The sequence below is a fragment of the Wyeomyia smithii genome, chromosome 2 (assembly GCF_029784165.1).
Source record: "Wyeomyia smithii strain HCP4-BCI-WySm-NY-G18 chromosome 2, ASM2978416v1, whole genome shotgun sequence".
Classification (NCBI taxonomy): domain Eukaryota; kingdom Metazoa; phylum Arthropoda; class Insecta; order Diptera; family Culicidae; genus Wyeomyia; species Wyeomyia smithii.
This window is the reverse complement of record NC_073695.1, coordinates 4,033,073-4,060,045: the sequence shown is the minus strand read 5'-3', so window position 1 is coordinate 4,060,045 and position 26,973 is coordinate 4,033,073. Positions and strand designations below refer to the sequence as shown.

The window sequence follows — 26,973 nt, the reverse complement described above, 5'->3', positions numbered from 1 at the left end:
AAATCCGGCTCGTGGGTCGACTGTTCACAGCGAGTGGCATCCCGTTCCCAGGCTGCTAATCGATGTGAAATAGCGGTTATGTCTAGGCGATTGATGACTTCATACCCGTGAACACGAGATGCCCGATGACCAACAGTTTCGTTCACTTTTTGTAAGTCTGTTAGTTGCTGCAGTCTGAAAAAGGCGTTTAATTGTTCCAGTGGCATTAACTAATATCCATTTCCTTTCACTGTTTCGACTTTTGTTTACGCTGTTGGCGCGATAGTCATAAATCATTGCCGAGCAGTATCTTATTCCTCCCATTTCTGTTTTAGATCAATTCTAATTTCTGCGGGCCGTCAGCTAATGTCGGATTTTTTTTTAGTTTACAAGAAAAGCTATGACTGCATTGTTTTTCTGTGTTTCTGGTTTGAGTATCGTATAGCTTGTCGTCAGTGGTCATTCGCTGCGTTTTACTTCATGCATATGGAAACGCTGTATTCCCTTCTGCTTTATAGTTCCATTGTTTTGGCTAGGGCATACCCCCAGGAGGACAATGCTGAACTTGACTTTCATCGCGTGGTTGAAAAACTTCACCAAAGCACTTGGCACGCTCCTAATAAGCTGCTCTACTTATTATTGGAATTTTTCAACTATGAGCGAAATAAACAATTCTCTCATCACGCGGGGCCCTTTTTCCTCGGATGGATGACCCTGCTGATGTTTTTTTTTTTTTTTTCAAGCCAGGTTTTCTTCTCTGAACCCTAAAATAAAATATTTTCATATAAAACTAATCTTCGGCTCCATTCAAGACTAATATACCAAGCAGAACCGTTTCTTATATTGCCTAGAAGCATTGTATTTACATTTCCTTCTTCGTTTCTTTTTCACTGGTCGTATACGATGACCAGTGGACCTGAACGTGGAGTGGAATGCTTATTGCACATTGTTCTATGTATCATTACTTTCGTCCCTATTTCAGAATATGTTCGTAATTCACATAAATAGTTCACATCCACCGACAGAGATTCCGTGCTGTTCGATTGCCGACGTATTCTGTCCGGCATATCGCAGACGGAATGATACATCAAGTTAATTAAAAAAAACCTGCACCAATGTTTATATTTCCACTGATAACAAATGTTTACCGCTGCACAGACTGTAATTCAAAAAAATCACCATCTGTAGCAACTTTTGATCAGTCACCAGGCCAGACTCTCCCGAATTGTCCCGCTCTCTCTCTCTCTCGCTCTTTTTTTCTGTATCAGTTTGTTGAGGTGAAAAAAAAACGAGAGCGCGTGTGCTTTTTCCATAGCGCCACCGATCATCACACGAATCCATTATTGGTCGTATGCATGCATCACACGATCAAGTCTCTGACGCTTCTTGCAGTCAGTTGATGATGTGTACCGTGCAATGGCTCTTCCCGAGAGTAATTTCACATTTACATTATTGGTCATGAAATCAAGGAACTATTTATTTTGAATTTTATTTTTATTAAAGCGATCTTCACGATCGCAACGTTAAACAACGAATATTTTCCAATTTAAAATTCACTAGAAGCCCGCAAATCTTGTTAAAGAAGGGGTTACATATATACCTTTTTAGTTTTGAAAAATCGATAGAATTTTCATTGTATTATCTTTAGGTACAACTTCTTGAGAACATTCTCACAAATTTTCAAAAAGATCTGAGGAATAGAGAGAAAGTTGGAGCGATTTGAAGAACGCCTCGTCACGGCCGCATAAACTAAACTTGAAAATTTATACGCGTTTTTCTCGGAATGGTGTTTCTGACAAAAAAAGATTTTGCCGTGTTTACGATTGCGGTAAAACTACTGAACCGATTATTTTCATCTTTTTATTAATTCTTTTTTCAATGTTCTATAATTCCCCGGTCATTGAACAGTCGTTTTTTGATACACGAAGTAACCTTTGCCGGAAAAAAATATAAATGTAATTTTAAGCGCTCAAAACTGTTTTTTTTTTTTCGGGAAAAATGTTGTTTTGTTGATCGTTCAGATATCCGGCACACTTCTAAACTAACGAAATAAAATGACTCTTGATTTCAGTTAACCTGCTAGGTCTCTATCGTAAACACCGCAAACCTCTGCAAAAAACAGCGTTTCGAGGAAACGACCGTTACTCCACAAATAATTGGTATTTCCTTTGAACAAACTTTTTTTGTTGTTGTTGATTAGCAGAACTTCATGAAAACTGATACTTTCATGAAATAAAAAAAGCACACATGCTTGAAAAAATCCATATTTTGTTCTTTTTTCTCGAGCAAAAACTTATTTAATTTAAGGCAATTATTTCAATAGTTTACAATTCAACAGGTTCAAATTTTATCATAATCGTATAAATCATAAATCGTATAAAATCTGTACACGTGGTATGTGGATGGCCCTTTATCCAGCTAATCTGCATCAGAATCACAAGGAACTTTTGTAAATTCTAATTTAGGGTAGAACTACCTTGGATGGACCATTTTCCTCAGTGGACCACTTCGATGAAAAACTGTTTATTCTCTTGATATGAATTAGGATTAAAATTTATGTTCAATGTACCTAGCGACCCAATAAAAAGGCAAAAATAATGAAAAAATTTCAAACTCACTTTGTTCAAGTTTTCCCCGATAAAATATTTTCAAACAATTTTCATTCGCCAGCTCAGATCCTGAACTAACGTTTGGTGGAGAGAACCCCGAACTGCATTTAGGCTGCCTAATATTCCGCTTCAGACACGGCGTGCTCTATAAAACAGTCAAAAATGACAAAATTACACCTATGATGCCCACAACTCTGAAAACCAGAGTTGCCAATAAAATTTTCGTTTTAACTGGAAAAAGGCTGAAGAGAACTGGATTCCAAAAAAAATTTAAAAAAAGCAAAAAATGATTGTGGGTGTGCTTTTCTGTTATGGGGACTGAATCCAGTGACAGTTTTTTATGATGCAACTAAAAAGATAACTCTTTGCAAAAAAAATTACTCATTTTGATCAGAACTGTTTCGTTTCGGGCTTCCTTTTTTTTTGAAATTATGGACTGAAAAATTTCCTCTAACAGCAGCGCAATTTAAAATTACGCAATCAATCTATCTCAAAATTAAGAAAATAGAGCAACATTTTCTTCCGTTACATCAGTGAAGTTTAAATTTCAATTATTTCTGACTTCGCTATCTTTTGGTATCTAATTCTTCTAATAATTTTTTAACTGCTACGCAACAGAAAATAAACAGATTTTTTTTCATGGTCTGGTAAAATCTATTTGTTTGGTTTTATCTCAACCATGTCATGCAGTCTTTAATTTGATCGTGTTTCGTGCGAAAAGATAGCATACTGAGAATGCTGTTAAGAATTGTCAAAATAATTTATCAATCTACAATATTTGACTTGACTGGACTTTGACTTTGACTGGATCACTTAAAAAAAACTGGAGGAATCCAGTTTAAACTGGAACATTGGCAACCCTGCTGAAAACAGTCCAGACGTAATTATGAAATCCAGAGTTGTAATTTCCGGTTCCTGTAAAACATCATCAGTATTGAATCAACAGAAATCGACCTGAGATGCTATTTTAGTTTTTGGAAAACAGTCTAAATAGTCGAATGTCACCTTAGATAAGTATTTCTGGAGCCGGAATGATATTCACTGGTCATGAATCGACCCCAGTTACAATTTCAATACTCTTGATGGCCGCTACATTATTCTCAGAGATTTTTTTGGGCTTTATAAAAGCTACTGATATAAACATATCGATACAAGATGGTCTTTCGTAATCTTAGCGTTGGAGAGAGTAGATTTTACTGAGATACCGCTTCAGACCATCAAATTAATTATTATTTAATGTTTTATTGTTCTTCGAAAAGTTACAATACTTTTTCACAATTTTGTTCGTTATTCAATACAGCTCTTTCAATCGAATCTATTCCCTAACCTGTTGCCAGAAACACATTGACACAGACAGGTTGCCGAAATCTTCCGTTAACCTCTTACGGGTGTGTCTCATACATAACCTTTTCATATTTTTTTCTCATATTTTTTGAGTTTATTTCGTAATGTGAAGAAAATATGGAAATGAATGGTTTTACGTGCTAGACGGAATGTTTCCACAATATATGTAGAAGTACGTAAGACTGAACTATTACATAAAAAAATTTTGTTAATGTAGTAATTTTTACCGACCATCACATGTGATCATTACCGCGTGATCATACGAGTCTTAGCTGAGACACATTCATTATCCAGGTTTCAAAAATATGAGTCAAAAGCAACATCAATCCCTTTAAATTAAATTGTGCTGCAGTTGTTTATGTGGAATAATTTGCAATATATGTCTAGTTGTGCTGGGACTATCTGGACAAAAATATCCGGACAAATATCCAAAATCCAGATCAATCGGATATCCAGATATTATCCGATAGGGTATCCGTATTTTCCGATAGTAGGATATTCGAAGATCCGAATACTGTACATTCAGAACTTTAATGAAGCTTAATATTTTATTCTCTAGAAGAGCTTTATTATTTTCCCAACAATTTATTTTCAACTAAATGGTCCTATTCTGATGTACATACAATAAATAATTTACAGTGTCAGGATCTCAATAATTTTGTCTAGTTGATACAAGATATCCAGCACAAGAAAAATTCCTTTCAGCACTGGCAGACGTTGCGGGCAATACGAGAATGCCTTTTGCGCTATCAGGTGGTGTAGGTTAACATTTTTGATTTTCTCTCCATCACAAGGCTGGATCTGGATTTCGATCTAATCGTGGATCTGCAACATATTTATCAAGCTCTTCTCCACCTCTCTCTTGTGTGCCGCTCAAAAGAAAATTCAGTACGGTAACTTTGTTTGCATTGATTTTTACTCTCCAATTGTTTTATTTTTGCGCGCATTCTGTCCCTTACAGATGATCCTTCTGCGAGAAAAGATTTGTGCTGAGGATCGAGGAAACAAGTCAGTTGTACTGGAAGCTTCCTGCATCGTCATCCGAATCTCTGGTTAAATCAAAAATGAAATGTATTGAAATTTATTTTATTTTATTTTTTTTTAATTCAAGATACATTTCCCTTTGAAATTCCTTGACAAATTTATTGATAGCTTTTCGTCGAGATTTGTGTGTAGCCCAATTACAACAATACAATGTGTTTGCGCAATGCTTCTTGTTCCGATGCCATTAGTTAATGTTTGATAAAAATTGAATAGTTGTCGCCCACAAACTAAATAAATTTTCTTTGTTCAGTACTGTTTTTTTTTCTTGATTTTAAGCAATATATCCAAAATTATAAAGTTCTAGATCTATTTTCGAGCGATTTATATTTTTTTATATTTCTAAAAAAGGATCTTCTGAAGATAAAGTGTCGCGGATATTTCTTCTGTGAGAACAAAAAAAAGCAATTTAGCGCTCTCTGTTTCATTCAAGTTATTGTTCATCAGTTGTTGCCTGATTGAGGACTCTAGTAACAACCAAACTCCGTAGTCGCAAGGTTACAGAGTCCGCTTTGGTAAGCGTGGGTTCGAATCTTAGTAGAATCAGGCTCCCCACCACGTACCCTTCTACATCTGTATTCTACAGTACCCCTGTTGATTCTCATCCTAACAAAATTAAGTCCCTGGTGTGAGTAACATATGAAAGTTCTTTCCAGGGAATTGTAACTAGGCGATATTGTTAGGATGGACAGAGGCTCGGTATAGTAGAGCAGTAAGCTTGAAACGGAAAGGTAATTACACACAAGCACTGATATGAATGATAAGCGTATCGCTTACTTCAATAGTGTTACTGCTAATAATATGAAGTGCGGAGTACAGGAAACACCTGGGCATTATCACAATAGATCTAAGCTCTGGTCGCAGTGATGAGTCCACACAGAAAAAAAAACCAAACTCCGAAAAATCATATGACATGCATCAAGGAGGAGGTACTTTTGTATAGAATGGAACGAATAGAGGTGCTATTTTATATATTAAGTAGGAGCAATCTGATCATGATTGTTCTCTTGAACTCTGATTACCACAATCCGGTTAGATTACTCGTGCCCGTGTCAATACGCTTTTTTTGTTTTTGGGCACCCTGATTATGTATTCAATAGAAGCAAAAAAATGATATATGTCGGCTATGAACTCAATAAGGATAGGCTTACTATCGAAATGATCGAGGATTCCTGTCCAGACCCGAGCAAGTCATATCTAAATGCAATATGCAGTTTCTATTTTATAGTAATAGCCTGAATTGAAGTAATACATTTTGGTGTAGATCATGCCGGAAAAAAATATTTTCCATTTGGAATATAGTTTTTAACTATTACACTTATGGTTAACGACAAAGGAGTTTAAATATTTTGACTCCAAAATTATTTAGTTCATGAACCTAAAGTTTCTGAAAGGTGATCTCTCAGTTATTTGAATCCGCTTTTTTTAAGCAATGTATCACTTCGAGCTAGTTGCGTCTTATTTATGTCCAACATTTGAATTAATCTGCGCATCAGTCTTTCCAAGGTGTGATCATTTTACGTTTGCAAAGTGTTGTCAATCACTTGACCTTGAGACAAAAAGAATTTATAGCATTGAACGACCGCATTCAAAAACAAACTCATCCGTTTGTGTTCAGTTTGATTCTGCTTAGTCACACATTTATAGCACGAAATTTAATTACAGCCCGCTTTTGCTTTCTCTTTCCGACACTGATGTCACACTCAAAAATACGGTTCATCTCGAAAGACAGATATAAAAGTTTGGAGAAATCACTTGTGACACTGTTTTTTCTGTTTCGCCGCAAGTGATCAAATCCGCATAAACTAAGGCTGAACTGTAGCTCAAATTGTGCAGAAGTGAGTGAACCGAGTGGGCTGGCCGAAACAAACAACAACAATAACTACTTTTACTACTACCACTACTGCTGGCTTGCTGACTGAGGCCAGACTGTGCAGCAACGGCAGCACCTAGCAGTACAGCGGCGAATCATTCGCGAACCACTTGTTTGCCGATGGGCGAACACTTTAAACCAAACAAAAAATGAAAAAGAAAAAACCAAGAGATACGAGCAGCAGCAGTTCACACAGTGGTGGAGGCAGCGAGAGTAGGCTCCAACTCGAAACGGCTGGATCTAGAGTATAGAGTACAGGAACTGACGAATGGTTCGTTCGGTGTGGAACCCAAAACCGCATAGAGCCCGCGTCGTCAAACGGCGCTGCTGAAGGCAAAAAAATACAGCACACCATGTTAGTAGCAAATTGGCTTTCGTGGTGAATGTTTCTTTGGTTCGGTCGTCGGTGCCTTTTGTCGTCGTCGGAACCGGGTATAGTATCCGTCCCGCGTGTGGACATCGATCAACAAACGACTAGCGGAGTAAAGTCCGGGTCTGTTTCAAATATTTGCGCGACTTGCGGAGTTCATCGCTCGCAAAGTCGGTTCGGTTGTTTTTTTTGTTGTCGTTTTCGAGGAGCGCGTAGACAGAGGTGATGACCTCCTGAGAGATATTGAGTTTTTGCTTGTGGAGTGTTTCTTTTTTTTTTTGGAAAGTAATCGTTTCGCTGGGCTCAAGGATCCGGAAGCCAATGAAATATTGACGAGGGGTGATCATTGAATTGGAGTAGAAGAAAACTGCAACTCGTGTTGAGTGAAGATGACCCACTGAGATGTGCTTAGATTATACCCTACGTGTTCCAGTTTCAACACATTGATCAATTGGATATCGCTCATGTCATAAAGTTTAAAACTTTGCCTCGGAGAGTGTGTGTCTCTTTGTTGTTACCATGTTTGTCTTTTATTTGTGTCTTGTGTCGCCGAAAGCTATTATTTGCTGCTCAGTAGCGCTTAACCATGCACGATCGATCGAGTTTGTAAGGGAACAAGCTATAAACGTATATTATGACAACCGTGCTATCGGCCTAAGGGAGAGGCAGGCCTAATCGGCAGCAGACACAGAAGCTTTCGAAATGTAACGCAAGCAAGCACAAACATTCGACCTTCGATTTCATCGATTAGCATCGCGGTGCCGTGAAAACAACCAATATCGATAGATTTTAGGTGAAAATATTGAAGAATAGGGTGGCTACTGACTACTCAAAGTTGTGTAACCCAAGATGCTTGTGTAATTCAACGAAAAGCTTTCATCTCAATCAGTTCACCTGACGTCGATCTTTCGTTTCTATTGACACGCTAAAAAGGGCTGGTGGGGATGAAGATGGACAGATTTAGTGCGGCGTAGTTTGGAACAAAACAGCAATTGTTTGGTGAATAGCGTAATAAATTAGACTCTTTCTGGCCAAGTCGGTTAGAAACAGACAATGGGCAAACTGTAAGTGAGGTGGAACAGGAAATATCACATGTTATCGTGTGACAAGTGGTGCGACTATTCGCAAGCCGCCAACAGATGCCGGCTGTAGAAGACGCGCAATTTTGTGTGGAATCGAATGACGGAATAGCTCTCGAAATTAAGTAAATTGATGTAAATTGTAGAACATCACACCGGTTTCATCTGACCGCAGTGTAAACAACGGGCTGAAGCGATTTTTCAATCAATCTCTCAGCACCTCCTCTAATGGGGTCCCTGCTGTTGCTGCTGCTGCTGAATGGACAGATTAGTGGCATTGTGTGGAATCGTGCTTAGTTCATTCATAAAGCCTTGGACGTTTAAACCCAAGATATCCGGCTCCAGTGCCAGTGCGAATATTCTCTGATTGCGCGGTTCGCTGGGAAACGTCGAATGAGCGCAACCGATTTTTCCCATGTTGATACCACCTAGCAATTAAAATGCGCTTTTTTGGCCGTGAAACACGAACATTGTGACGATTATACCATTCACTTTTCATTAGTTATTTGAAAAGCTCGAAAATTAGAGGTTATTGTACCGATAGAATTTCTCATTAATTTTGCGACCAAATATTAAATGGCATAAAATTCAATGTCGGCCTGCTGGTCGCCTTGTGAAAACAAGTGAAACTTGATTGTCGACGGTAAACGGGATGATCCTTATCGGTTTTTTTTTTCGCCTTAGAGTGCAAAAAGAAGAACAAAAATTTTATAATTTTATGTTCAAGGTCGCCATGTGAAAAAAGTTGAAATTCGGCTTTGTTACTAATCAAACTCTATACTTTCCAAATCAAAGAGCAGACAATTACATTAAAAGTTTAGATCTTTTTTTTTTTGCATTAAAATCATGTTCTAATCAATTTTGTAGAATTAAAAACGTAATAACTAACGTGACTAGAACAATTTGATTATAGCCAATCAAATTCGACCAAAAACGAGGCTTTCAACAACCCTGCCATTTCGCATAACCTCCGAGCAAACTTATCTTCCACACCGTAGTTTACGTTCGTTCAAGTCTTTCCTTGTTTGGTTTATTTTTTTTTCTCTCGCTGCCCTTATTGCATAATCATATTTTGCGCTTTGGACACGCACTGGCACTTGTTTGCAAACAAACTACCTGTGCACAGCATTAAAGCACACGGTACCGAAAAAAGACGCGGCCTTAAAAAAAAAACTCTTACAGCAGTCCGTTCGGAAAACTCACCATTACCCATTCGGCTTGGATGAGCAATCAGAGTTCCACATAATTGTTTCCGAATACCTCCCCCGTTACCGCCGTCCAAATCAAAAAAGAAAAACATTAAGTATTGTGCATTATTGTGCACATCCATTTGTCATCCGCATTCCTCCAGCCCACGGTGCTCGCAATACGATGGCGGTGGCGGCGGCGGCGCAATCGCGATTTGCATATTTAGAGTAGGCCAGCGCCGGTACGTCATTGACCGATCAGCAGCCAAAGCTAAGCCCACCACCACCGTGAGAGCTCTTCGCGGTTTTCTTCCTCAATAATCGAACTGCTTTTACCAGCCCATCGGTGTTTGATTCGCAAACGATGATGATGATGATGATGATGATGATATGTACATACACGCGAATGAAGCAGGGAAAAATCAAACTGTAATTACGTAGCATTACTCTGCAACACTCTCTAACCGTCAGGTTTTATAATTATACACAGTGGCAACAACTCAGCGAAGAATTGGCACGTAGCAAAGTGAGGAGGTTGGTACAAAAAAAAAAACTGCGGTGTGCGATTTATTTTGCAATCCGGTTGATTCACTATTGGAGGGCAGCGCGGAATTCCCCCTCAAACCGCGCTCGAGTGGGCGAACAAGTGAGCGAGGAGGGGTAATCGATCAAGAGTGCGTTGTTTATGGAGGAAAGTGAGTTGTTTTGATAACCGGGCATAAAAGGGGGAAGAGATTACTCAAGTGGTGCAGAAGAAAAGCAATTTACTAATGTGCGAATTATCACATCACTCCCGGTTTCCTTTCCCGGTTGTGGTGCCCTGGTTTAAGCTGCGTCTGTTAAACCGGGAAGTTCGGGTTCTCGAAGAGTGCCGAAGAAAAGAAGCATAATTGTATGATTGTGCAGTAATGTAATTTCGACGCCAGTACGCAAACGGATTGTCGTTCGTTTTTTTTTTTTTTGTGAGTGTGTACGCTTGTGCGTTTAAGCGCAGAATGCGCAATTCAGCAAAAAGCTGTTAGCTGCGCGAAGTTCTCAGAGGCCAGCGTTTTTGGTAATTGGAGGACATCGTAACGGTCTGTGCCCAAAGTCATGAGCATCAACGATCCCAACGACTACAGCAACAGCTTCAAATCTAGTAAAATGGTGCTGCTCAAGGATTTGACGGCAAAGCTGAAAGGATACCTGTTTACTGTAGGTATTTGTAGGATTTAGGTTTTTATATTTCTCTCTTGAATAGCTTAAATTTGTTGAAAAGTAAAAAATTGGAACAATGATCCCAATGAATAGCAATATACCAATAATTGTATCGATATAAAGAAAAGATGTTGAAAAGAGAATTGCAAAAACTCAGTTCAAACCAGGAGGATAGCAAAGTGATTTTTCAGCGTAACGAGCATATATTTCTGTGCCGTTAATCAGAAAACAATTTTATCCGTCATCCAAATTTTAGTGACTCAATACCTTTAAGGATCAATAACGACGCTGGCCATGGCCACGTCCTTGCAATCAGGTGAGAAGACGGAAGGGTTGTTAGTGTACAACGTAAGTTGTAGGGAACAAAAATGGTGATCCTAAAGAATTTCTCATGAAGAGTTGTTCTGTTTTTGGTTATCTTTTTTTTTTTTTCAAATTAAAATTGGATTCTATCCGAATCCTACATATAATCGATTCATTTTTTCTTTGCTTCACTTTGCGTAAATGTTTTGTTGTGTTTGAATAAAAAAAACAATTTTTTTGACTAATCCACCTGGAGTCTGAAAACACATTCCTTACAAAAAACCATAGTAATTGATCAGTGTACATTGAGCTGTTTACTTTTAACCCTAAACGTCAACTCGTTTTATTTTTTAATTTTTCTACATATTTTTTTTTGTTTATTTTAAATTTTCTTCTGCTTGTTTTTATATTTTTTAATAATATTCTACTCACTTTGTTTTTTTTTCTTAATTTTTTATATCTTTTGAAATTTATTGTTGTTTTCTTTTGTTTAATTTTTTTCCTTTCTTTTATTTATTTTTAGCTGTTTCCAATTTTTTGTTTGTTTTATGAATCATTTAGGGAGCATCCATTATTTACGCAGCTCAAAAACTACTATTACATAGATCCTCAAAATTATCCACATTGTTTGAAACGCATGGGTTGGTTTGTCAGATAGATCCCCTCTCTCCTAAAGCGTTACGACCTTACGACATTTCAGCTTTAGATAAGTCATATTTGAAAATGAAAAAAAAAATCTATTACATACAGGGTATTATAGCGCTCACTTAAAATACATTAAGGGGTGGTAGAGGACCCTCAGTGTACTTTTTTTTTTTGATAATTTGTATTTCTTCTTACAAATTTTCTCCGTGATCAAATCAGTAGATTGCAAGTTCTAATATCTTTAAAAAAAATTATTTTTCAATAAAAAAATTGTTTTGATGAAAATATAGAATTCACAAATGACAAGAACTTGGTTACGCATCAGATTATGGCCCCTTTTACCGAGGACGAAGCCAGCAAAATGTTGTATTAGGGTACGCAACCGAAACTTGGCTGGTGATAGCTAACAGACGAGCTACTCGTTCAAGCCCAGCCAACTCGCCATCTGCAATGCCATAGTTGGTCAGACGAGTAACTCGCCGCTCGCCTCGTCTTCTGTAAAAGGGGCCATAATCTGGTGTGTATCCAGGCTCTTGCCATTTGTAAATAAATGACGCCAGAAGCTAGTGCTAGTCGATTTTGATATATCCGAAACGCGATGAACAAAGCTGAGACACATTAGTCATTTTAATGGTGGATTCATATACTCAAAAAATGTCTGATTTTGTGCCAAATAATCGACATTTGGATGAAATGTTACTTTTCTCATTTCATTCGAAGAAAACGAAAGCTGAAGTGCATCGAGGGTTTAAGAAAAGTGATATTGGAATCGACCGTGTTATTGATATCGGGTGATTTCGGCTGGCGGTCTCGGAATTTTAGATTAGATTATTGAATTTTGGTCAACGTTTCGACACCGGTTGGTACCTTCCTCAAGAATAATTCTAATTCTGCTCCTCGTCATCTGGCTTTTTATAGCAAACTGAAACTTTTTCCCTCCAATTTTTTTCTCTATTGAAATAATTTTAAACATTCTGGTTTGATTCCACCTACATTCCAAGATTGATCTTGAGATTTGTTGGATATTGGATACGTTCAAATTCAAAAGACATCGTTCGTAATGATTGATTTTATCGGAATGACAACATCAACGCCTTTTGGCTTCTGTACATCACTAAGATTCTGGAAAGACCCATAGTACGATAGAGCCGAACACTGCACGAAAAACGGTCATAATGAGAGTGGATGTACGAAAACTGATTGTACTGCCTTACAATGCTTGCCCCCATATTGCCAAAATCGATGAAACTTACATAGAAACGCTCAAATGGGAAGTCCTACCTCACCCACCGTATTCCCCAGGCAATGCACTATAGTACATCTTCATACAAGCCAACGGACAAAAAGGTATTCATAATTTTTTTCAAATTTTGATAGAGGCATGTATTTTATTTTTTTTTTTTTTTTTTTTTTGAAAGAAAACAGAAATTATACATGGACTTGTTCGGAAGTCAGTCCTTCTCTAATATGTATATACACATTAGGGTGCCAATGAAAATCGAATTTTAGAATTTCGCTTAGAAGTACATAGTACTCAAAAGTCTCGTCTGCTGGTGTTATCTTGAAAGAATTTTTTTTTTCGAAAAATTCGATGGAACTGCGTGCTTCAGGCCAATGGAATTTATGGGAAAATTTCTTCCTTCGAATTTCGCTCAGAAGTAGAGATCAAAAGCTTCTTCTTCTCAGAAAGAGTACCCATGTAAAATTTCAGGTCAATCGGACTTTGGTAAGACGTGCCTCAACACGGTAGTTCACTTGCCGAGAGCGATTTTTTTCTTGATGCCAAATGTCTTAAAAATGTATGAAACGTCGAGATCCGGTGTTATCTCGATAAAAAAAATCTAAAAAATCGTCTTTCTTGGACTTGACTTTTTCTCGAAAAAAAGTGCATATTTTTGCTCTTTTTCATTTTGATATCTCGATATCTCAGGTATAGTACAGTCAGGTATAGGTTCAATTCTGAAATTTCGAACTTTTTTTAAAGTGCTCAATTTCTAAAAAAAATATAGAAAAATAGATCGGCGCCAGTCACTTTTCCGATTTTTGTCCGTCTGAAATCTCATAGAGGAATGTGCCGTCCAATTATTTCCTGTTCCGTTGGAGGGCAGATAATATGGCTGATCAGCAGTTTGACTCATATGAAGACATAGGAAAATTGAGATTGAATTGAATTGAGAAGATTCATGCCTTATAACCATAATCAAATAGTTAGCAATAAGCATACTTTGAATGATTTAGAGGTTACATTTTTTAAAAATAAAATTGGATTTTTATTTAAAAACACAGCGGGCACTTTGAAGTTTTCTTATGATGTGTGATTTTCTGAAAATATTGTGGCTGCTGACCACAAAATGACAAAAATTCGATAAAAACAGCAGCGTTTCGGCAATTCTGATTAAGTTTGTAGATAGTTAAACTATTTTTTGAATGTTTTTGTATGTTTATCAATGATCTATTCGACAATCAACATTTTGTTCTAAGATCATTGAAAACCACTGAGGTGATTACAGTTATATTGAAACTAAGTCTTGAGAAAAAATTTAATAGAAACCGAAACAGTTTATTAGCAAATTATAATTAAACGCGTAGAGGGTCGGTGCAGAAGCAACTGTTTTCGACCAATCCTGCTATTTCATGCAGGAAAAAAAATGAATTATTTATCGAAAACTTACCTGCTTACAAAACCATCCCCATTAGTAAATTATGCTTCCAGCCAAAACTCCACCGGCGGCATCTCTTATTCAAGAACCGCTATGTCAGCCCGAGTCAACCGCACGCTAGTGACGCTAAATCGTAGAAACATTTACTTGTCAAAAAGTTAGGAAGGAAATGTGTCAAACTAATAAGAGGCACAGCAATCACATTCCTCAAATGGCGTCGGGACAGAGCGCCTCTCCAGAGTGAGTGGAGTCCAGCAAAACCAATAAAAAAATCATTAACTCGATGTACAAATTGCTTCGTGATTGAAATGATAAGATACTCATTTCAAGAGCAAAGCGAAATTATCACTCTTGAACTTCTGTACGGCTGACTTTACTTGCAGCCGGCTGCCCAATCTGCTTTCTGCTGGTGGAATAAAATGCATGTCGAGTCGGTACTAAGTTTTTCTCCCGATTAGTGTATGCTACAGCACGGTGAACATTTTCGATTGCAGTTAGAAATTCGATCTCGTATCATGCACGTGCGCTGCAAGAAAAACACAGCACATCGTGGGAACGAGAATCCTGCCAGGACACAACAATCGATAAAACATCAACAAAATTACTTTCCCCGAAAGCGAAATACGGAACCACTTTCGTGTCAGTTTGCAAACTTGGAGGAAGCGCTTTTGGGCCACAATAACCAAGTGTCTGTCGGTTACGACGACGATGCAACCTTCGAGTCAGTATCGGGGTCATCGACGGGTTTTGTTACGGTTGCGCCATCAAGTGTAGTACCCACAGTAGGAAACTGAAAGTGCGTCGCTCGCTCGTACGGGGCATAATCGATTATGATCGAACGCTTCTATTTTGGTACCATATCATCATATCATAGCGGTATTGCGCGTACGAAGGAATGAATGAATGCAAGGGCGAAACTCGCCGGTCATGAACTGCATAACAAACAGTGCGCTACACAATTGCTTACAAAAGGCCACGACCAAACAAATGCGAGTACACGCTGCAATTGCTGCCCATTTATCCTCGTAACTCTTCTGGAGCACTATCGCACAACAAAGGCAACACCCTTCCACGGCGGCTGCCCCCGAAATGAATGCGGCTTCTTACTCGAAATATGAAATTATGTCAGAAGCTCGGTACGGCAAACCACACCACAGCGTTGGCGCCGGTAGATGGATGAATCGGTGTTAGGTAAAGTGTGGAATTGGCACGCGGGAAATATACATCTGGGAGGGGAAATTGCAAGGCAAAACAATAACAGCATAACAGTCGCGAAAACCTGCAATAACACTAACTGAAACAACGAAAGCAGTGGCGGCGGCGCCATTAACAGCCCTTGCCTTGCCGTTTATGCTGTTACAGTAGGATACAGGCAGATAGCAGCTATTTATGTAAGAACTGAAATGCCACCATATAGGCTATTATGCAGCTTGCAGTAGCGTTGTGGGAAAAGCTGCAATCGGAGGTGCTACGTTTATTTTGATGACTGCGGAGTAAGGGTTGGTGTGTGTTGGAATAAAAAAGGTGCTAATTAGCTGGAACAAAAAAAAACTGCTATTTCGTCTGTTGTTTTGCTGATTTTCCTGTCTATTGAAGGTTTAATTGATCGTCAGTCGTTTGGACAAATCTGTTTCACATATATATTATTCACCTAGAACTTGTTTTAAGTTCTACACATGCTACAAGTGCTATATTGGACTCGTACTGCACTAGTTATTATTATTCAACATACGATTAGGTCAGAGTTTAATTTGAAGTGCAACCGGAACGGAATCTTAAAAGTTCGATTTGATTTCGTAATGGGACCGGAACGGAGCGTTCCGAACTAGGTCATTTAATTTTGAGGATGAATCCGATCATAATTAAAAATTGCAGGCATTTTCTACTTGTACTAATATGAACAGCGCTCTCTCACAATCCTATTAAACTTTGTGAGTTACATTTTATCATTGTAAATGTATCGTTTTGATTATTATTATTTTCACGTATTCTCAATGAGTATTTTACCCTTTCGGGGTTAAAATTTCCTTGAAAGAAAATGTTTTTTTTTATTTGAAAGGTGTAATCAAAATTATGAGTGTTTTTCTGTAGTATTAAAATTTGATGTGAACATTCCCAACATGTGCAACATATTTAAACAGAAAAACAGCCCAGGTTTGATTTTGTATGTCTTGTTTTTGAATCTAAGCGATGATTTTTTTGAACTTCAATCGACCCCAGATTTAGAACTTCAAGATGGCGAACTACGGTTTAAAAAAAAATCAACTTCCAGACACTATCTTGAAATTTAAGATGGCGGAATAAGCAGTGTAATAAACTAATAATTTAAATTTTGAAACGTCGAGCAACGCCGGGTACCTGATATGAGCGCGGGAGAATACAGAAGAGAGAGAATAAGAGAGAACAACGTGTTTTCCTGCTTTCATTAGCGATATTGCCTGTAATTGTAATTGTAATTGTAATTGTAACTTTCTGTTGCATAGTCTGAAATAGTAAATTTTCTCGAGAATTCTTCGTCAGAATAAAGTGCTGATGCTAGATTCGTTGTTTTCCGTAGAGAGATAATGTCGAGTGCCTGGCAGCAAAATGAGCAGGCAACAAAAAAAAAGAATAGCGATAAAACTTTCAAAGCTAAGAATTAAAAACTGGAAAAGGACAGCAAGAAAAATCGGAAAAGAAAATTGTTTCAAAAAATGAGGTTTCAGTCAGGGTTCTCTTTCCTTAAAACATTTAGAAGTAAAAAAATTTATAGACCTCACGGTTCACAGGTGACGACGAGCAAAAAAAGGTCACTCTGTCTTTCCATCTGACCTAGGACTAGGGGAGCTCCTCGAGTTTTGAGACCCGGGGCATTTGCCCCCCTTGCCCCCCCTTAAATCCGGGCCTGGTTTCAGTAGAATTTGTTGAATTAAATCGGCAACACATTTGAATCCGGACAGTCGTTATTTCATCCGCACGCACCGGGGATTATGTATTACAAGGCCCTGACCAAGCTCTAAAAGAGTAACTAACTCAGCCTCTGAGTTCGGACTTCCAGAAGTCGTGCCTCGAAAGGATCAACAGATCGATTTTTTTGATGCCAAATGTATAGGAATTTCCTGGATCGTAAAAATCTGGTGTTATTTTGAAAGGAAAAAATTTAAACCTACTTTTTGAGTGTTAGAAAGTTTTTAGGTTGAAAAACAGTAAGTTGATATTGAAAAAAAAAAATAGGAGGGTGGTATTCAAGACACGACCGCATGACGTAGACTATCGTATTCTTATAAAAAAAAAAATATTCCATTGAAGTAAATAGTAGAGGGAATTGCAACGCTTCTTTTACAAAACTTCTCTAATGAAATTTCGAGGCACCAAAAGGTACCAGTTGCCGATTATTCTCGTTTACTGGTTAGTCCGTCCAGAATTCCAGCCATTTTAGTATTTTGCACTAGCCATTTACTACTAAAGCCACCACGAGATGACCGGTACTATTTTGTCTTTCCTCCTTTCAGCTGCTAACACCTAGCGCTGTCGTGAAATTAACATCAACATAAACATGCATTTTTGCAAGGTTTTTTTCCGCTAGCAGCAGCAATTGTAAAACATAAAATTCAACTAACCGCCTCTATTATAAAACTGCGAGGTTGCCGATTTCTTGTTTACTGGTAGGGACGTTGCGATACCACCGATACTAATACAGAATCGATCCTTCTACTTCCGATACTCGCATTTTTGGTATCGATGTTTTATCAGCGATACTTCATTAATATCGATACACACCTCTCAGTATCAAAAAGACTCAAAACAACCCTGTAAAGAAGAACGAACGAAGCAGAAAACTTGCTGTTTTCTGTGCCATTTTGATGCATCGTATGCATGCATGCCATCTCATCGGCAATGCCAATTTAACAGAAATTTCTGTAGATTAACCTACGGGAAAGATCCTTTTCTACGGCCATGCAGATCCGAAGGTAAAATCTACAGAGCCATGCAAGCGGTTCTTTTGAAAACAGGATCAATTATTGAGGAAAAGCGTAATTGACTTTCGACTAAGTGTCTGCAGAAGCTGGTGTTTCTAGATTCAGTTAATTTAGAGACCATTTTACGAACTGACAGGTGTTACGTATTCTGCTGTTGATGATGTTGCTTTTACGTGCGTTATGTCAGCGGTTCCTAGCTTTCTGTTAAAATTTCATTCATAGATTGAGTTCAAAAACGTCTCGTAAAATGGCCTTTATAAATGGTTTAATTGAATTAAACGTTTTATCTTGTGGAATAAATAGTAAAAAAGAATTATGAGTTATATTTTGAATGAACTGGTATCGCGCAACGATACTTTTAGGTATCGATACGTTAGCCTCGATACTATCGGAAAATCAGTACTGGCTCTCGATACAGGTATCGATCCTAAGTATCGATGTTTAATGGTATCGCAACGTCCCTATTTACTGGTTTCTGTCCAGAATTCCAGCCATTTTAATATTTTGCAGTAGCCACCAGCATTACGGGTGAAACCGGCACGAGATGACCGGTACTATTTTGTTTTTCCTCCTTTTAGCTGCTAACACCAAGCGTCCGTATGTATCCGGTACGGTTTAATAATGAAACTGATGGGGTGAAACGTTCGAACGATACGTTTTATACCAAGGCTTCGTCAGATAATTAGAAAGAAGGAGGGGCTACATAGATGATGGAATGGTAGAGACAAATGTTTCTTGAAAGCTGCGCCGGCCGCTGTCGTAATATTAACACCAACACAAACATGCATTTTTGCAAGGTTTTTTCCGCTAGCAGCAGCATTTGGTAAAACAGAAAATTCAATTAGCCGCTTCTGTACCAAAATTTCGAGGCACCAAAAGGTGCCAGTTGCCGATTATAGTTTCCTGGCTAGTCCGTCCAGAATTCCAGCCATTTAAGTGTTTTGCAGTAGCCATTTACTACTAAAACCACCAGCATTACGGGTGAAACCGGCACGAGATGACCGGTACTATTTTGTTTTTCCTCCTTTTAGCTGCTAACACCGAGCGTCCGTATGTATCCGGTACGGTTTAATAATGAAACTGATGGGGTGAAACGTTCGAACGATACGTTTTATACCAAGGCTTCGTCAGATAATTAGAAAGAAGGAGGGGCTACATAGATGATGGAATGGTAGAGACAAATGTTTCTTGAAAGCTGCGCCGGCCGCTGTCGTAATATTAACACCAACACAAACATGCATTTTTACAAGGTTTTTTTCCGCTAGCAGCAGCATTTGGTAAAACAGAAAATTCAATTAGCCGCTTCTGTACCAAAATTTCGAGGCACCAAAAGGTGCCGTTTGCCGATTATAGTTTCTTGGTTAGTCCGTCCAGAATTCCAGCCATTTAAGTGTTTTGCAGTAGCCATTTACTACTAAAACCACCAGCATTACGGGTGAAACCGGCACGAGATGACCGGTACTATTTTGTTTTTCCTCCTTTTAGCTGCTAACACCGAGCGTCCGTATGTATCCGGTACGGTTTAATAATGAAACTGATGGGGTGAAACGTTCGAACGATACGTTTTATACCAAGGCTTCGTCAGATAATTAGAAAGAAGGAGGGGCTACATAGATGATGGAATGGTAGAGACAAATGTTTCTTGAAAGCTGCGCCGGCCGCTGTCGTAATATTAACACCAACACAAACATGCATTTTTACAAGGTTTTTTTCCGCTAGCAGCAGCATTTGGTAAAACAGAAAATTCAATTAGCCGCTTCTGTACCAAAATTTCGAGGCACCAAAAGGTGCCGTTTGCCGATTATAGTTTCTTGGTTAGTCCGTCCAGAATTCCAGCCATTTAAGTGTTTTGCAGTAGCCATTTACTACTAAAACCACCAGCATTACGGGTGAAACCGGCACGAGATGACCGGTACTATTTTGTTTTTCCTCCTTTTAGCTGCTAACACCAAGCGTCCGTATGTATCCGGTACGGTTTAATAATGAAACTGATGGGGTGAAACGTTCGAACGATACGTTTTATACCAAGGCTTCGTCAGATAATTAGAAAGAAGGAGGGGCTACATAGATGATGGAATGGTAGAGACAAATGTTTCTTGAAAGCTGCGCCGGCCGCTGTCGTAATATTAACACCAACACAAACATGCATTTTTGCAAGGTTTTTTCCGCTAGCAGCAGCATTTGGTAAAACAGAAAATTCAATTAGCCGCTTCTGTACCAAAATTTCGAGGCACCAAAAGGTGCCAGTTGCCGATTATAGTTTCCTGGCTAGTCCGTCCAGAATTCCAGCCATTTAAGTGTTTTGCAGTAGCCATTTACTACTAAAACCACCAGCATTACGGGTGAAACCGGCACGAGATGACCGGTACTATTTTGTTTTTCCTCCTTTTAGCTGCTAACACCGAGCGTCCGTATGTATCCGGTACGGTTTAATAATGAAACTGATGGGGTGAAACGTTCGAACGATACGTTTTATACCAAGGCTTCGTCAGATAATTAGAAAGAAGGAGGGGCTACATAGATGATGGAATGGTAGAGACAAATGTTTCTTGAAAGCTGCGCCGGCCGCTGTCGTAATATTAACACCAACACAAACATGCATTTTTGCAAGGTTTTTTCCGCTAGCAGCAGCATTTGGTAAAACAGAAAATTCAATTAGCCGCTTCTGTACCAAAATTTCGAGGCACCAAAAGGTGCCAGTTGCCGATTATAGTTTCCTGGCTAGTCCGTCCAGAATTCCAGCCATTTAAGTGTTTTGCAGTAGCCATTTACTACTAAAACCACCAGCATTACGGGTGAAACCGGCACGAGATGACCGGTACTATTTTGTTTTTCCTCCTTTTAGCTGCTAACACCGAGCGTCCGTATGTATCCGGTACGGTTTAATAATGAAACTGATGGGGTGAAACGTTCGAACGATACGTTTTATACCAAGGCTTCGTCAGATAATTAGAAAGAAGGAGGGGCTACATAGATGATGGAATGGTAGAGACAAATGTTTCTTGAAAGCTGCGCCGGCCGCTGTCGTAATATTAACACCAACACAAACATGCATTTTTACAAGGTTTTTTTCCGCTAGCAGCAGCATTTGGTAAAACAGAAAATTCAATTAGCCGCTTCTGTACCAAAATTTCGAGGCACCAAAAGGTGCCGTTTGCCGATTATAGTTTCTTGGTTAGTCCGTCCAGAATTCCAGCCATTTAAGTGTTTTGCAGTAGCCATTTACTACTAAAGCCACCAGCATTACGGGTGAAACCGGCACGAGATGACCGGTACTCTTTTGTCTTTCCTCCTTTCAGCTGCTATCACCTAGCGTTCGCATGTCACTGGTGCGGTTTTGGAATTAAAATGATGCTGTCGTAAAATTAACACCAACAAAAAGATGCATATTTGCAAGGTTTTTTCCGCTAGCAGCAGCATAAACATCGGAAACAGAAAGTGACAACAACGATAACAACAAAGTCAGATCGATTGTATCCGTTAGTGTCGACTGTGCTTGGGAAGAGAGGTAGTGATTGGCTGCGCGGTATGATTTAGACAATCGATATTAATTACCAATTTTTCAATAGTGTATCTCGAACAATAGTTTGTTTTTGTTACATAAATTTAACCGTAAAAGAATTTCTGATCGATTGATGCCAAAACCTCGAAAACCTGATTATAGATGACTGCAAAACAAGCGCTCAAAACCTGACCACTTTTCTCTGGTTTTCCCTGGTTGAATTACTAGATTTTCAAATTCAGGGGCCTAACTTCGATATAGACGTTAGTCAACGTCAAAATTGTTGAGACAACACCAGATCTCGATCTTGCTAAGACATAATGTTGTTTTAAAAACATTTGATTTCTATAATAGCATATCGACGATTTGTTCAATCTGTGAATTTTTGTGCATGAAACTTTGACTGCTTAGAGGTTTCACATCCTGTGACATGATTGAGCTGACATTTTGCATGAAGGCGAATCCTACTGCTAAGCAAAAATCAAAGGTCAATTTTTCCCATATTTTCCATTGGCACTCCAATAAACAGTAATGCAGAACTCTAATATTAGAAAAAAATAAAGATCTCTATTGACCTATGAAGGTCATATACACATGTACGGACCTGCAGGAAGTCGCGAACTGAAGATAATCGTTCTCCTGTCGTCAGAGCATCTTCAATTAACTATTCAGTACAAAGAACAACCTTTTGAAGTCTACATTAAGAGAATGAGAAAATTGTATGGAAAAAACGGGGGTTATACTTCCATGGTGACAGATCATAGAGATCCTATACCGAATCCAGAATATCGTGGTAGAAATCGTTCATGTTCGTAGAGCGCCACCGGGATAATCAACGTCCTGTAGCTTAGCATAGCATAAACAGCTGCACAACTTCGTAGTTGGTGCTAGCAAAAATACTCTGTTTACGAGAACTAATTACCTTCGTTCCTGAGCAGTAACATGAAATTTAAGATCTTATTAAATGTTACTAAACAAAGGTCAGATGTCTCCAGAGAACTGTTACCGCCCTGGGCCACGTCCTTGCAACTGTTGGGGAACGGAAAAGGAATAAATGTTACATTAGATGGGAAATTTTAGCAGGAAAGGCAGACACCAGGGATACATCTGTTAGATGTTGCGGGTCGATAATTGATTATGTTATAGGTATCAATTTTCAGAGCTAATAAGAGCTGAGGCTGTTGTGATTTACCGACTTTTTAGTTTAAATTGTATTTAATCAGTTGAATTTTAAGTTTATTTATATAGCAATTTTACTATTTTATGTTTTTAGGTTACCGGGATAATCAACGTCCTGTAAAGCACAAATTTCGTACGGATCTGTAGACTGCGGGATTTAAGCTGGTTACGCGATCCGTAATAACCCTCTTCTTTGTCGCAATCCGTCTCTCCACCTCGTTATCATACGTTACAAGTGTACCAAGATAGATAAATTCTCGCGTAACATTCCAAAAGGACCTAAGTAGCAATGGGATATTCTCTCCTCTGTCATGTTGATTCGTATATAAGTATCCTCATCTTTCACCACCGCAGAACTGCCACGCTCTCTGCCAGCCATCACGTACTTTCTAGCAGTGTTTATGGCGAATTCAATTCTCGTAGCTTCCCTTTTGAAAGCCGTAAAGACCTCCTTCACAGCTCTACGATTGACTCCGATGCTATCGAAAATTGCTGGATGTGGCCAAATCCACCGTAACAAATATTTTAAAACTGTTCGGGGGTCGTCTGTCGACCGCCAGGAAGCCTAGAAACGGCGGCAATCGTAATTCGGACGTGGCAGCGACGATGAAGAAGGTGACAGCGAATTACAAGCGGAATCCTAACCTCTCCATCCAATACGTCACTGGCAAGCTCATTGTCTACAATACTAATGTGTAGCGAGCCAAGAAACGAGCCGGGTTGTCGACGTTTAAGATGGTGAAGGTGGCGAACCCAGATTACGAACAAAACACCTCGGCAAAGCGGTGGTCCGGAAAACTGTAATCTGCTTACAAAGTTCGACCGTGGGTGTCGAATCTTAAGTGAAGTTTGATTTTAAGCAGCTTCCGGGATAGGAATTTTATACCGTACCAGGAAAAGGGAAGGTGGTCTAAATTTTCAAAACCATCAAACTATCGAAGTTCCCGAAAAACTACCTCGTCTGGCAGGCCATATGTACGTGTGGTCTAAAAAGCGGCATTTTCATCAGTACGAAACCGTCAATCAAGAGATCTACGTCCAGGAGTGCCTGGAAAATCGGCTGCTACCATTCCTAGCGCAACATAAAAGGCCTGTGCTGTTCTGGTCGGACTTGGCAAGCTGCCACTATGGGAACAAGGCGATCGAGTGGTACGATGCGAACAACGTGGTTGTGATACCCTTAGACCACAACCCTCCTAACAGCTCAGATTTCCGCTCTATCGAACAAAATTGAGACTTGGTCAAGCGAAATATCAAAAAAAAAAACTAATAAATCCATCGAGAACGAGCAGCAGAAAGAATCTAGCTGGAGTTCATATCGACTTGAACTGTCCTACAGTACGGTCGCATTTTACCAACAGCTCGAGGCTAAGTCTTAGACTACCGAGAGTTATTGAAATTTTGTTTTTCGCTTTCAACAGGCAATCTTCTTGAAAGACTACCTGTTGAAACGCAAAGTAATAAATTTGTTTTTAACGCTAACGAGTGTTTAGTGAGTAAATTTGGTTTGAGTTATTTCTAATAAAATTCTATAGTGAAGTGAAAGTGTAGTGAAGTTTTCCAGTTATTGCTGGGAAAAATAAAAAAGCTCGCTTTGATGCGGCTTCAAGGAAACGTGAGGCATCTCCTCCAAGTGACACTGAAATTTCGACTAACAGGTATGATATTCTTTCTTTCGTTGGGGATCAAGAAATCCAAACTTCTCATACTGAGCATAAAGCCGTTATGAAGAAGGTTAAAGTTCCACCTATTGTGGTATTTGTAGCAAATTTTAAAGCATTTCGATCAGAGCTTTCATCGTTTCTGTCGGATGTGGAAGTTAATTTTCAAATTGGCCGCCAAGGCGAAATTCGTATTTTGGCCGAATCTCTTGATGGCCATAAACATCTTTTACAGTATTTGACTGAAAAGATGTATAAATTTTATTCTTTTGATGCCAAAAACGAGAGACCGTTTAAGGCTGTTTTGAAAGGTCTTTCAAATGACCAAACTATTGAGGAAATTAAAGAATGTTTGTCAGAATCACTTGGTTTTGCTCCCAACCAAGTAATTTTGATGAAACGAAAGGCAAATTCCAAAATTAATCAAACTGGAATACACCAGGAAAATTACTTAGTACATTTTGATCGTACCAAAGTAAATAATTTGAAATGTTTGGAAAAAGCACGTGTTTTATTTAACGTGCGAATAAATTGGGAAAATTTCAAAAGACATGGAGAAATCCATAATCTTACTCAATGTCGGAATTGTCAAGCCTATGGTCATGGAACTCGAAACTGCCATATGGCAGCAAAATGTATGATTTGTGGTGACACTGGTCACACGAAAGATATCTGCCCTGTGAAAGAGACCACTAATAGTTTCAAATGTGTAAATTGTGGGGGAAATCACAAATCTAATTTTTTTAATTGTCCTGTAAGGTCAAAAATTATTGCTTCCAGACAACGTAGGAATTCTAAGCAACCTGTTGTCAATGTGGGTATTCAAAAGACTTTCAATACTGTTCAGGCATCACCAGCACTTTCATTAGCAGGTGTGTCTGTAGGTAATAATTTAAATTCAGATAACAAATTTCAGACAAAAAATCCTGTTCAGGCAACACCAGGCTGTTCATATGCCAGTGTCCTTACAGGTAATATTTCAAATTCAAACAGTAACAAAACATTCGTGTTTGGTGCTGAAAAGTCAGCCAGTATTGATTTAGGTAGTCCAACTCCAGAAAAGATTGAATACCTACAACAATCCATGCTGCAGCTAATGTCCGTGTTGTTGAACTGTAACTCGATGTACGAGACTGTTCAAGAAGGTATAAAATTTACAACTAATATTGTTATGCAATTGAAATTCAGCAATGATTTTAAATAATGCTGTAAATTTTCTAAATTGAAATGCTCGCTCTTTAAAAGCGAAAGAAGATGAATTTTTCAATTTTTTAACAGTCCACGATGTGCATATTGCAGTTGTGACTGAAACGCTTTTAAAGCCAATCTTGAAACCAAAGTTATCGAGAGTTTGGGAATTGAAATTGAAACAAGTATTGGCATTTTATTTATAACCGCAGTGTATTTGCCTTTTCAATGCACTGGTGAGCGAAAAAATTATTTCAAGGGAGATTTGCAAAAACTCACAAGAAATAAATCTAAATTTTTAATCATCGGTGATTTTAATGCGAAACATCGATCTTGGAATAATGCTCAAAGCAATTCCAATGGAAAAATATTGTTTAATGATTGCTCGGCTAGATTTTTTTCAGTTTTATTTCCAAATGGTCCTACATGTTATTCTTTTATTAGGAATCCATCTACAATTGATTTGGTACTAACAAATCAAAGTCATTCATGCAGTGATTTATTAACTCATGCTGACTTTGATTCTGATCATCTTCCCATAACATTTTCTATTTCCCATGAAACTATTTTAAATCCCACTAGATCTGTGTTAAATTATCACAAGACTAATTGGGATAGATATCGTTCTACGATCGAAGAAAATTTGAATGATGATATTATTTTACAAAATAGTGCTGACATTGACAGAGCATTAGATAATTTTAGCAGCTTGATACTCAATGCCCGGAATTTATCAGTTCCTAAGGCTCGAGTGAAATTTAATGCACCAATTATTGACAGTGAACTTCAACTTCTTATACGTTTGAAGAACATACGGAGACGTCAATACCAAAGATCTCGTGATCCTGCTTTGAAAATTATTTTTCAAGAATTACAAAAGGAAATTAAACATAGATTCACTCTCTTGCGAAATGAGAATTTCATGAGAGAAGTTGAACAACTAAAACCTTATTCAAAACCTTTCTGGAAACTTTCGAAAGTTCTTAAGAAACCTTCGAAGCCCATTCCAGTCCTTAAGGATGGTGATTGCATTTTTCTAACGAATGAACAAAAATCTCAAAAACTTGCTCAGCAGTTTGAGAGCGTTCATAACTCCAATTTGAACGTAGTAAGTCCTATTGAAAATGAAGTAAACCAAAAGTATGATCAGATCACCACCCAAGAATTTCTTTCTGAAGAGGTATTGGAAACAAACTT

General features: G+C 38.4%; 1 protein-coding gene across 8 annotated transcripts in view; it reads left to right on the top strand.

Moving 5' to 3' along the window:
* Positions 1 to 26,973, top strand: part of LOC129725556 (serine/threonine-protein kinase N) — a 162,430-nt gene that overhangs the window by 49,366 nt on the left and 86,091 nt on the right. For 2 of the 8 annotated variants that reach the window (XM_055681546.1, XM_055681537.1), the window contains exons 1-2: positions 6,940 to 7,438; positions 9,973 to 10,676. The exons of 1 other annotated variant lie outside the window; for it this stretch is intronic. In XM_055681546.1, coding sequence (XP_055537521.1) covers positions 10,575 to 10,676 — 102 coding nt within the window. In that variant the 5' untranslated portion in view covers positions 6,940 to 7,438; positions 9,973 to 10,574. Of the gene's footprint in view, positions 1 to 6,939; positions 7,439 to 7,497; positions 7,713 to 9,972; positions 10,677 to 26,973 lie in introns of those variants that run through there. 5 more of the 8 variants (XM_055681540.1, XM_055681538.1, XM_055681539.1 and 2 more) reach the window with 5 other exon arrangements.